The 12,592-nt window shown below is 43.3% G+C and overlaps 1 protein-coding gene across 3 annotated transcripts in view; it reads left to right on the plus strand.

Moving 5' to 3' along the window:
- Nucleotides 1-12,592, plus strand: part of pde4a (phosphodiesterase 4A, cAMP-specific) — a 48,473-nt gene that overhangs the window by 31,881 nt on the left and 4,000 nt on the right. For 2 of the 3 annotated variants that reach the window (XM_063472102.1, XM_063472104.1), the window contains 10 exons: nucleotides 565-614; nucleotides 1,411-1,523; nucleotides 6,379-6,472; nucleotides 6,556-6,719; nucleotides 7,052-7,150; nucleotides 7,240-7,404; nucleotides 7,529-7,628; nucleotides 9,236-9,390; nucleotides 9,527-9,649; nucleotides 12,240-12,422. In XM_063472102.1, the coding sequence (XP_063328172.1) occupies nucleotides 565-614; nucleotides 1,411-1,523; nucleotides 6,379-6,472; nucleotides 6,556-6,719; nucleotides 7,052-7,150; nucleotides 7,240-7,404; nucleotides 7,529-7,628; nucleotides 9,236-9,390; nucleotides 9,527-9,649; nucleotides 12,240-12,422 (1,246 nt within the window). Of the gene's footprint in view, nucleotides 1-564; nucleotides 615-1,410; nucleotides 1,524-3,686; nucleotides 4,104-6,378; nucleotides 6,473-6,555; nucleotides 6,720-7,051; nucleotides 7,151-7,239; nucleotides 7,405-7,528; nucleotides 7,629-9,235; nucleotides 9,391-9,526; nucleotides 9,650-12,239; nucleotides 12,423-12,592 lie in introns of those variants that run through there. The other variant, XM_063472105.1, reaches the window with a different exon arrangement.

The following is a 12,592-nucleotide window of genomic DNA, read 5'->3' on the forward strand; positions in this document are numbered from 1 at the left end:
GAGCGCAGAGAGCTCAGTGCCTCAGGTGTATGTCCCTGACTCTGTGCCCAGACGATGGAGACGGTCAATAACACTAAAATTATTCTCCCTTGTAATGCAGTAGACAGAAGGAGCTCGAGCTGGCAGGCTTTGAGTTCCACGTCAATATGATATATAAAGCAATGCGCCACTGAATTATCAGCATCTATAATTACACGGCGGTGTACCCTCGCTGTACGATTACAAAAACCACAAAAGCCTTTTGAGAAGAAAGCCGAACTCAGGCTTTGTCTTTAGTCATTTTTAGACGCTTTCATTTTTCAAGTGAAACAAGAGACTTTGTATGCACTATTAAAACAAGCACCTTGCCGTGTTATTCAGTACCAGATGAAATGTTAATATTCACTCCTCCGCTTGTCTAGTGTTTGTGGGCATATAGACGAAAAACATCAATACAAATTCTTATATCTCCTGTGTGAGCCCTTTTTTAAAATCACATATTGCCATGCTGCATGAGTGTTGAACCCCAGCAGGGGGCAGCAGAGGGCAGTTCTCAGACTGATGTAATGCTGTCTTTGTCCACAGGAGGTCACCAGTGACAAGCCAACCCACTGTTCCCCAAGCTACACTCTCTGGTATGTTGTTAGCTAATTAAAACTCTCAGTCCAGAGAGTTTCCTTTAAGGACACGCCAAGGCTCCCACTCTCCCCTAATGACCGCAGAACATCACATAATATTATGTGGCTATTACTGAGGAAATGTTTAATCAACTGCACTGCGCAGACTTTAGGAAATTGGGTGGATCTTAATTATAAGGCTTAAGCTATTATGGCTATATGGGTTAATAAAATGTTGAATTTAATCACTTCTTGCATGCAGATGTACAAAGTGCATGTAAGAATAGCTTCATTTGAACTGAAACCTTTAGTTTTTATAGGATTTATTGAGAAAATGTGGAGCCAGGAGCTTGCAAGATCGCCATTGCCTTTCTTTAAAATTTATTATACAGACGTGGGTTGTGAAATAGATATGAAAAATAAGTGTTCAACAGATACTATTTTTGCATATTTTATTTTATTAATAAAACTGGTATTTTCTCTTTTTGTATTAAACAGCTTAATCCTGATTTAAAATGTCAGAATGATACATGACATTATCAGCACAGTGATGTTGCTTCACTAGACTATTTTTCACTAATCTCAGCTTTTTAGGTTAATTATGATTCAGTACTGTGCAGTGCATGTCATCTTTGAGCCAAGGTGGAAGCCAGAAAGTGCGATCACTAGAATGTGACCCAGATCTCCATAAATGGAACATAATCTTAGCTCATCAGTGCCTTTATGTGACTTTTTTTGCTCTTTTTTTGTTGCTCTTTTCACACTTCCTGCCAATTTATACTTTGTCTATGTGTGGTGTGTGTGCCCCTGCCAGAAGAGACATACCAGCAGATGGCTCGGGAAACTCTGGAGGAGCTGGACTGGTGTCTGGACCAGCTGGAAACCATTCAGACCCACCGCTCAGTCAGCGAGATGGCCTCCAATAAGGTGGGCACCTGTTCGCACACAAATATGTTCAGCTTCACCTTCGCTGTTCGCCTACCTCGGCGTAAGCGCCCTGCTGAGATAATGAGCAACATATAAACTGATCCACAAGGCTTTTCCAGCCTCCTCCAGTGCCTGTCACATGTGACCTTCACACATATTCACACGATATTGCTCAGCACATGACTCATCAGCTGGAGTATTCATGTGCTACTTAACAAAAAAGTGATCATTTGCAGTAATTCTGGGTTTATTTGCAGTCCTGTGGTATTCGTAAATAACATAACTGATGTGGAGTCCTGTGTTCAGCTAGTGCTTTCCTTTTTGGTTGGTATACTGAAAAGCTGGGGGGGAAAACAACTCTAGTGGTTGGTGTGGTTGTAAGCAGTATTGAATTTTGGTGCATTTTTGCATTAGTATGTTTGTATGTCATATGTGTGCACATGGGCAGGATTCTTACGGATGCATGCACTTCTGAAGAGAGAGAGAGCGGTAGAGAAGGGTGGGATGTGAGGGTTTGTGGGTGGGAAGGACAAGGGAAGGGGGTGGGGGGGTGGATAGGTCCTGATGCTAATGTCTCTGCTGTAACCTTGGTTGCTACCGAACAGCAGCAGGGTCTGCCCTTCCCTTTTTTGTCATTGGCTTCCCACTCTGACCACAAGCCATGTGGCTTAGGCAGCAACCAATGAAGCACAGACAATGCTCCTTTAATAGTGCTCTGTCTTAAAGAGACAGCATCCTGTGCCTTGTTGGTTTTATTCCAGAGATTCTTCCCATGCTTCACCTCTGTGTTAATAAATAGCAGCGTTCTTTGTGCTTGCAATCAGGCTTGTGATGAAAAGAGCGAGGGAGGAAAGAACACAGTGATGAATGAAGGGACATAGTTTATATGTCAGTGCACATACAATGTACAGAGAGAGAGAGGAAGACTCTTGGTGAAAACGTAGTCTCTGTGAATATGTCGCGGCGTCTTAGAAGGTGCAAATAAGACATCCTCCACGCTGCCAACATGGATGTGCACGCATGAATATTCCCACACAGTCTCTCACTCACACTCACACCCTCACTCACACACATATTTCCGACAGACGTACATGCTGTCTTGTTGCACATGCGCACTCAGCATCTGAATAGAGGCGAGCACAGACACTCACACACATGCACGCGCCTGCAGCCACACTGCCTGATTAGCTTGCGAGAGCTGTCTACAGCATCCAGGGAAATGGCGCAAGAGGCAGAGCATTTGAGGAGAAGCGGCAGCCTAAAGCAGCGGGATTAGACCTCTGGCATTTTGGCCAGCTGATGCACGGATTGACTGGGAGCAGAGGACTCTGCTGCGGAGGTATCAGGAGGCAGCCGGACTGCCTCTGCTCTGACTGTGTGTTACTGGGATCGGTGTGAGACGGCACAGACGGGCTGATGCACCGGTAGGATTGGGCCGGGCCTCTGGATCCGTACTGTGGGGGAGGGGCAGCCGACGCAGAGAGGGAGACTGTTTTTCCAGACCACAGCTCTGGTTTGATTCTTCAACCTGACTGTCTGCTACAGGCCTGCCTGCATCCCATTCTGTCTCCCTCTCTTTCTCTCCATTCTTGCTGTTCTCTTGCTGTCATCAGTTGTTTGCCCGTTCTCCCTTCCCCGGTCCTCCTGTTATCCAGGCTCCCTTTGCATCCACTATTCGAAACCACAATCATCTTTCTGTCCTCCCGTCATCATCTCTCTATTGCCCTCACCTCCATCATCTAAATTTTTCATTAGTGTTTGTGAAGCAGCCCAGCTCTCGCGACATTGTTTTTTTTTCTTTACATTTCTCTCACATTGCCACTCATTTCCACCATCCGCTGCTTCTTTGCCCTTCAGACGGTCCATCGCTCCCTGTCTCCCGCCTCCCCTGCCTCCATCTTTACTCTTTCAGCTCCCATCCACCTTTACCCTGCAGTGACTATATATTTGGGTCAGCCTGCTCAGCAAATGGGATGAGATGTAGTCTCCACAGCAGCCGGATCCAGGGGGCTCCTGGTTTGCCCTCATCTTCGGACCACACTGAGGCTGGAGCCTGACTCAGGAGTGACTGGGTGGCCTGCTTTGGGGTATTGCATGTAGGCAAGGACAATCTGCACCAGCAGCCCCTGCCCTCACCCCCTTCCCCTGTTCCTTTGACCCCCTCTTGGGGCAGCCGTCACTCTGGAGTGTCCCGGCTTGACTGGCTGTGGCCTCTCCCCACACACCCTGACGACGCCCTCATGCCACTGGGGGACTCGCAGTACCTCTACCCCACTCCACTACCGAACCTCCTGCCGGTGCCATCGACCAAAACCCCCAGTCACCCTCAACATGGGTGTGGTGGAGGCCATTGACCCAGCGCCATCCCCCTGCCCCTCGCCTGTACCAGGGGGCTACAGGCTGCCCCGCTCCTCCAGCTACAGTCCCTTGCAGGGGAGGGCAGGGGCAGAGCTGGACCTCGGTGCAGCTGCAGGAGGAGTTCTGGAGGGGGGTGGGACAGCAGCAGAGCGCAGGACACCCTTAGTGGACCTCTTCTGTGAGACCTGCTCCAAGCCCTGGCTCATCGGTTGGTGGGACCAGGTAGGGCTCGGGCAACTTGCAGAAAACAAACAAGGCCTGGCGGTGGCCATCTTGGATGGATGCTGTGAACTCTACAAGTGTTATGCATGCATTAACAACTCATCTGTTAGCTAGCCCTCATAATGTGTCTTTTTTAAAAATTCACCAGTTGTTGCATCATCTTGTGAATATATTGAGCTTATAAGGGAAAATCTTAAAAGGTGCTACATTAGATTTGTTATATGTGGACTCCATGTGGTGCTGGAAGACTTTCTGGGTCTGGCAGGGACTTTATTTCAAACAGCAAGTCAGAATGCTGGCCAGTATATTCCTGTAGATAATTTACATGAAACTACTCAGCAGGAACAGTGATAAGGGAACAGAATTTATTAACTCTGCCCAGTGTTTCTACACTGCAGCAGAACTGTAAACAAAAAGACAATAATATCAGTCTCATTCTTCATCCCCCTATAACCTGTCTACATCTGTGTCCTGTGAGAGTACACCGAGCTGCTTATAATCTGAGAAATAGCCTTGGGACTTTATGAAGTAGTCCAGCAGTTTTTACTGCAGGTACGATGCAGTGTCACATAATGGCCATTTCTATCCTTCACACCTGCGTCCCACATCCCTCTCTCTGGCTCTCTCCTGCTACCCCGAAGCTGGCCTCAATACAGACTAAAAGAAGGCAAGCATGCTGTCAGTGAAGGAGAAGCTTATTGTCTTGGTTCTGTGTAGATGCTTAATCCCCCTTTTGGTTATTTAACCCTCTGACTCTATGTAAATTTATAAATTTTCACAGGTTTTTATTAATAAATGAAATTTGTAGACTTGTATGTGATGGGATATCTCGACACTTAATAAAAAGAAAAGGAATTAGGATTATAGGATTTACTTGATTTCTCTGTATCACTGAGTACAGATCGTACAGGTTATACTTTAGAGCACTTCCACGTGTTTTATTCATGACGGTTAGACAAGATATATGCCTGGTATATAACTTACATATGCAGGTGTGTGAGCCCACAGTCATGTCTGAACAGTGTTTGCATGTTTGCTTCATTAGTCTGTATCAGAGGAAGAGTGTTGTTTGTCCTGGCACTCGGACTGGCACTGGAGAAATGTTGGTTGGCAGCTATGACTCAGCGTTACAGCATTAGGGAAGGAAAGAACCAGAGAGAGCGGGAGAGAGGAGGAGGTTTGGGCTGAGCCTGCTTGCCTAAGTGTGCCACTGGGCTTCACTGGCCTTCCTGGCTGCTGATGGCTGATTCTGCCTGATTGCTCCTACAATTTATTGTTACAATTAGCTATTTGCCTGGCTTATTATGTAAGGGGTGACAGGCCAGGAAATGATGGGAAAAATGGGAGATAACTATGGGGATAAGAGTGAGAGATGGGGGTGTTGCATAAAATGAAACGGAAGGAAAACAAAGAGGAGCTTGTCACAGAGAAGGATTTGGGAGCTCAAGGGAGGTAATGGAGAACGCTGTTTACCTCTAGGGGGAGGGAGGAGCAGTTTTAAGTAACAGAGAGCTGTAGCGAGGAGCAGAGGCAGAGGAGGAGAGGGTTGACCTTGGTAAAGGTCAGAGACACCTGCCTACTCCCTCAGATTGTCACCCAAGAAGCCACCGCTCTCACATCAAGCTGAAGGACTGACTGTGAGGAGGCAGTTGCCATGGCAACTGCTCGGGTTGCCATGGAGATTGTTATGTGTGAAAGATCAGTCAGTGGGACACAGACTGAGGGGTCTGTCCGATTTGCATTGTGCTTTCACATGACTTGTCTGACAGGGAACTGTTAAGTCTCCCAAATCATCGTGTGGAGCTACGACAATAAAACGTTACATAAACGCAGCGAGAACATTCAGGAACAGTGTTCAGTCTGTCTGCATGGATAATGTACTCATTTAATCATATTTGTGTCTGTAGTTCACAGCTGACACTGTAGTTGTATGGGAAAGAATACATAAAAGAAACACGCCACATTACTGCAGCACATCTCTGGAAATCAGAGTACAAGCACACTGAGTCGGGGTATTGAACAGTCTGTTCTCATCTGAGAAAAGGAGGAGGCATGATTCATAATTGATTTTCTCACCCTTTAGCAAATGAGGGTGATAATTTATTTTTTCATATTTGAATCACAGGAATGTTTTGTTGTTATATATCAGTGCAAATGGAATCTAAATTACAGTGTTAATATATAGTTGGATATGTCAGTAACACATGTCTTATGCTTCTATGTTCTAACTACTGTTCAAGTCACTCACTTCTGTCAATGTCTGTCCTCCCCTCAGTTTAAAAGGATGTTGAACAGGGAGCTGTCCCATTTGTCAGAGATGAGTCGCTCAGGGAACCAAGTGTCAGAATACATCTCCACTACCTTTCTAGGTAAAGAAAACCTGCCGCCCACTTGTTGCCAACTTTTATAGCAGCTTCACCCGCAGCTGATCTCTGACTTCTGCTCGTTGCAGATAAGCAGAACGAGGTGGAGATCCCGTCCCCCACCATAAGGGAGAGGGAGAAGCCCATGTGTCACATCAGTGGTGTGAAGAAGCTCACGCACAGCTCCAGCCTTTCCAACTCCGCCCTGCCTCGCTTCGGAGTGAAGACTGAACACGAGGATGCATTAGCCAGGGTAAACAGAAGTGAAACCTACTTTCTCAGCACAGTATTTATTTATCTAATTCTAATACTAAATTCCTGTTTGCATTCTGTAGTCTTCTGCGAGAACATGTAAAGAGAATTTCACTCCAAAACACTGACAGCAATCATCACATTATGTCTACACTGGACTGTAGTAGAGTTGTGTTAAAATAAACTTTTGTACTGTGATGAAGTATAACACACAATGTATCATGTATCCATAAGACACGTTCCATGTTTCACGAATACTGAAATCAATACGATCACTTGAAGAACTGGCAGCACTGACAGTTTGGTGACACGTGTGTTTCTCTTTGCTCTCAGGAGCTGAACGACTTGAACAAGTGGGGCCTTAATATCTTTCGTGTGGCAGAGTTCTCTAATAATCGACCCCTCAGCTGCATAATGTATGCCATCTTCCAGGTGAGAGGCCGGTCTTAATGGAATGTGCAGCAATTAATAGCATGTAGAATGACTGTGATCATGACTCCTGTGGACTGCGCCTGTTGCAGGAAAGAGATCTACTGAAGACCTTTCGGATCCCTGTGGATACGTTTGTCACCTATGTGATGACCCTGGAGGACCACTATCATGCCAATGTGGCCTACCATAACAGCCTCCACGCTGCTGATGTCACTCAGTCTACTCATGTACTGCTGTCCACACCAGCTTTAGATGTAAGTATCTCTATTTAACTGCCAATGACAAGAAGTCCACACAGCTTCTAAAACAAAACAATAGTTAAGAGCCAAACTGCAAACTATTTTTCAAAGTGTTCCCCTCTTTGTTTCTCTCTTACAGGCTGTATTCACTGATCTAGAGATACTAGCTGCATTATTTGCTGCCGCCATCCATGATGTGGACCATCCAGGAGTGTCAAACCAATTCCTCATAAACACCAGTGAGTCAAAATGAGATTAAACTTGTACACACATACACTACCAGTCAAAACTTTGGACACGTGACTATTTACATTGTAGATTCTCACTGAAGGAAACAAAACAAAAAACTCCCAACAATGTCACCAGCAAAGCACACCTCCTCCTCAATGCTTCACGATGGGAACTATGCATGTAGAGACCATCCGTTCACCTTTTCTGCGTCACACAAAGACACAGCGGGTGGAACCAAAGATCTCAAATTTGGACCCATCAGACCAAAGCACAGATTTTCACAGTTCTAATGTCCATTCCTTGTGTTTCTTGGCCCAAACAAATATCTTCTGCTTGTTGCTTTTCCTTAGTAGTGGTTTCTTAGCAGCTTTTTTACCATAAAGGCCTGAATTCGCCTAGTCTCCTCTGAACAGTTGACGTAGAGATGTGTCTGCTACTAGAACTCTGTGTGGCATTTATCTGGGCTCTAATCTGGTCCTCATGTGTGCCAGTTTCACTGTAGTGCTTGATGGTTTTTGGGGACATATTCAAAGTTTTAGCAATTTTCCAGAGTGACTGACCTTCAGTTCTTAAAGTAATGGACTGTCGTTTCTCTTTCCTTAGTTGATTGGTTGTTGCCATAATATGAATTCTAAGTTGTCAAATAGGGCTGTCAACTGTGTACCAACCAGACTTCTGCCCAACACAACTGAATCAAATGAATGAGGGTTTGCAGCGCTGTAAACAAAGCAAATGGTGGCTACTTTTAGGGGTCTAAACTATAAGATAATATAAAAGTTATTTATCATTTTTTTCTTTGCTACAAAATTCCGTATATCTTGCGTAATATATTTGATGTCTTCGGTTTGTATCTACAGTGTAGAAAGCAGTAAAAAATAGAAGGTGTGTCCAAACTTTTGACTGGTAGTGTATCACACAGCAGGAGATAGTCTGGGTACAACATGTTCTCACTCACTCACATGCTCTCAAATACTCTAAAACCTGGGGTTCTGCAGCATGGTGGTGGACTGGTTAGGACTGTCCCCTGTCAGAAAGAAGTGGATAGGTTGGGAAATTCCTCTTTGGAACAGGAAGTGGTGAATTTGAAGTTGCCTGTCTGTTTTTATTAGCTCCACAATAGACAGGCCAGACCTCACTTTTCTCTCATAATCAGCTGTCATAAGCTCCAGCATCCCTTAATAAGTTCTGGAAACAGATGCATAGATGGGAATACTCCAAAACCTAAACCCAATGGTAGCTTAGGACACATGGAACCCCCACAGTGTTACTGTCACTACTTTGCACTAGGGAAACAGGGAAACATCTATAGGTAGCTATAAAGAAACCAGTACAATAATGTCTATAACAATGTGTTTGTAAAAGTCTCTGATTTAAGAATGGGGATAATTCAGATAGCAAAAGCTTAGCAAGAATTTTTATATATGCTTTCACTGTTTTGTGTTATATGATGTATATAACGTAGTATACAACACACACGTATATACATACATATATAGAGTGTGACTTCTCTTTTGGTTTTGTAAATGCAACAGTTTACCCTTAAAAAATAGTAATTCTCAAAGGAGTTTTTGTTTGTCTTTTACTGATATTGAATGTTGTTTGATGCCTTCCTCAGACTCAGAGTTAGCCCTGATGTATAATGATGAGTCTGTGCTGGAGAACCATCACTTGGCTGTGGGTTTTAAGCTGCTTCATGAGGACAACTGTGACATCTTCCAGAACCTTACCAAGAGGCAAAGACAGAGCCTTAGGAAACTTGTTATTGACATGGTGAGTGTCAACATATTCATTATGAATTACAGCTACCTTCCTCACTTGTCGTCATGTGCTCCCCTAATTTGTGACCCTTTCTATTTTTTATTTGTCTCTTTTTCCTCTAATCTACTCATATCTACTTTGTTCTCAGGTTTTGGCAACAGACATGTCTAAACACATGAGTTTGCTGGCAGACCTCAAAACTATGGTGGAAACTAAAAAAGTGACAAGTTCTGGAGTGCTGATGCTTGACCACTACACTGATCGAATACAGGTAAGCTACAATTATTCAATTAATTTAAAAGTACTTCCAATCAACAAATAATGAGAGGAATATTTCAGAGTGTTATAAAAGATAATGAGACAGTGAACGTGGCTCAAATAAACACTGGCTTGGATAAGGTAGATGTATGGAAAGTTAGTGTATGATCAACATCAAACACCAGTCATAGCAGGGAGCTGGGAAGAACAAGTTCTTGGGGACCTCTGTTTTACACAGCTTGTAAATTATGTATAACCTGCATGTTTGCTGTTATTGTGGTATGTTGCTAGCTTAGGCAGCACAATATTTTTTAATGGTGGAGACAAGTTGGAAACACAATAAATATGAAGCTGGCATTTTGTTTTAAATAAACTAAACCCTTAGAGTGCATGTATAAGACAGGTGTAGCCACCACAAAGACAGCCATTAGTTTCTGGGCTTTGGTTTTCAAGGCTGGACTCCACGGCTGTTGCAGTCTTGTTATTTTGGCGCAGAAGGGAAGTATCTTAATGCAATGGTGGAGTGCTAGGGCATCATGTAATGCTAGCATGCTTGGTTACCAAAGTGCATTGCACAGACGCAGATGTCAGCTAATCGGTACAAACAGCACTGAATGGACTCTTAAGTACAGTAAACAACAAGCCATTTCAAGAAGCACCTAAAAGTGTTGACGCAGTTGAGACTTTTAGTTTGGTGACTTTCAAATGGCAGAAGCAAAGCCACTTGCATTGGCCTTAACCTGTCAGTAAAAGCGGGCACGCCTCTGATTATGCAAGTTTTATATGTGAACGGTTTTTGTTTTTTTCTAAATTACCAAATCCTCACATTTATCATTATGAGAGAAACCAAACAGTTTTTTGTTCCAAGCAGTAAACATGTCTATTTCTGCTCTACTGTAAATCACTTTAACATGGGAGGCTGTGAGGACTGTCTGTTTTGAAGCCAGCCTTTCAAGTGGCAGTTTTTGGCATTTAAATGATTACTTCATCTTTCAGAGCTGTAAGCTGCTGCTTGGTTGAACAATATACTTCACACACCAAACTCCTGCAAGGTCTAAAATCCAGACTGACAGTTATGAAGACTCATTTAATGAAATGATGAGTTACAGTCATGTCCAGATCTACCTTTACTAATTTGTACATGAATCTGATCCACCTGGAAACGTAAACTGTGTATCTTGACCTGACTGTCCTACTGTTTTACCCATAAAAGTAAGAACCTGAGCTTTAATAAGTGTGGTGAATGGGACAGAAATGAAACATCCCTAGATATCTCAGCCAAAGTGATGGTGGTTGCTGACAGTTTCTAAAGCAGCTGATCAGCTGTCTTTGAACAAAGACGAAACAAGGGTGTTGATTCGAAAAGTATTTGAATCCTGAAAGACTAGATTCTAACAACCTATTGTATTATTATATGTGTCAAGAGTTTTGGAAAGGACAGCTAATCTGGAATTTCTCACCACTGGAGAAACTAAGTGATTTGCACTGCTCCAGTCAGATGTCACAAAAGAACAGGTGACATTAACAGCGGGAGTTAAAGGAAGAGCTCAGGTGACATCTGGATTAAGCGATAACATCTTTACAACCCTTTCATTGGGAGGTTAGATACAGAGGTTAATTAAATTCAGCTGCAAGCAGTGGAGGATGTTTTCTGAGGATTTAAACACGAAGAACATTTTTGCTTAGTAGCTGTCAAGATCAATAAGGAGGAAAGAGCAGTTACTGAGGCTTTGGAGAATTGTACCAACTTGTGGAAGAAAGAAAAGGAAAAGAGAATGAATGTGAAAAAGGTCATAAAAACATTGGGTTTGCACCACATTTTTCAGTTGCTTTCTCAATTTAAAATGCAAAATGTTAGACAACTTAAAGGGAAAAAGTAGATTATGGGCAAACAATCTTCATGCTTATCAGATTTCAGGATAGTGTTAATCAGTGCTACTGCCATTACTCAAAAAAGGTAATGTATTGCACATTACTCTTTACTTTTCTATTACTTATAAACCTGAGGCTACAGTCCCACACACCAACAGAAATCCCCACCATAATAAGGAGGACCGCAAGCTTATTGCTTTTGTTACCTGTTGAAGTTAAGGCTCTGGCTGCAGGGCTGGGGTCAGCATACACTCAGCTATTATGTCATTCTGGGTTCTTGCCTAGCTTTGTGTTTGCATGATGTCTGCGCAGATGCTTGCAAAGGGCTGAAGCTGCGTTAACAGTATAATGCAATTGTTTCTCTCATGGACGCAGTCTCCATTTCACTATCACATTCTTGTCCATTTATGCAATAACAATAAAAGTAATGTCCGTATTGCTACACTTCAAAAGCCATAGACCATGACACCAGTTTGTTCCTCCCTGCACACAAACTGAAAGCAGCTGATTGAGATGCACTGAAAGAAAAAAGCTTGTTTCTTTGGGTTTTTTTTTATTTCTAACACAAGTAACAACATAATTTTAACTCTCATTTAATTATTGAATTTAGTAGTACTGCATTACGTAGAAAATGTCATGTGATTACAGTAACAAGTTTCATCCAACACTAGTATTTCTAGCTTTGTACATTCACAATATAATGTGAGGTAAATGATTTTGTATATGTGTAGGTATTGAGGAACATGGTGCACTGTGCTGACCTGAGCAATCCCACAAAGCCGCTGGCTGTGTATCGACAATGGACAGAGAGAATCATGCAGGAATTCTTCAGGCAGGGAGACAAGGAGAGAGAGCGGGGGATGGAGATCAGTCCCATGTGCGATAAACACACTGCATCTGTGGAAAAAAGTCAGGTAAATGAGCAGCAGTGAAATACACACATGTATGAATATAACAGCACGCAACTGGATAACTGTTAATGCTGTAGGTGGAGTGATAACTACAGTGCAGAGAGTGATTTATCAGCTCTGATCGCAGCAGTCATCCTCCTACATTTTTAATGCTGATTTGCAGGCAGTGAAGA

This window comes from Pelmatolapia mariae, linkage group LG4, assembly GCF_036321145.2.
Source record: "Pelmatolapia mariae isolate MD_Pm_ZW linkage group LG4, Pm_UMD_F_2, whole genome shotgun sequence".
Classification (NCBI taxonomy): domain Eukaryota; kingdom Metazoa; phylum Chordata; class Actinopteri; order Cichliformes; family Cichlidae; genus Pelmatolapia; species Pelmatolapia mariae.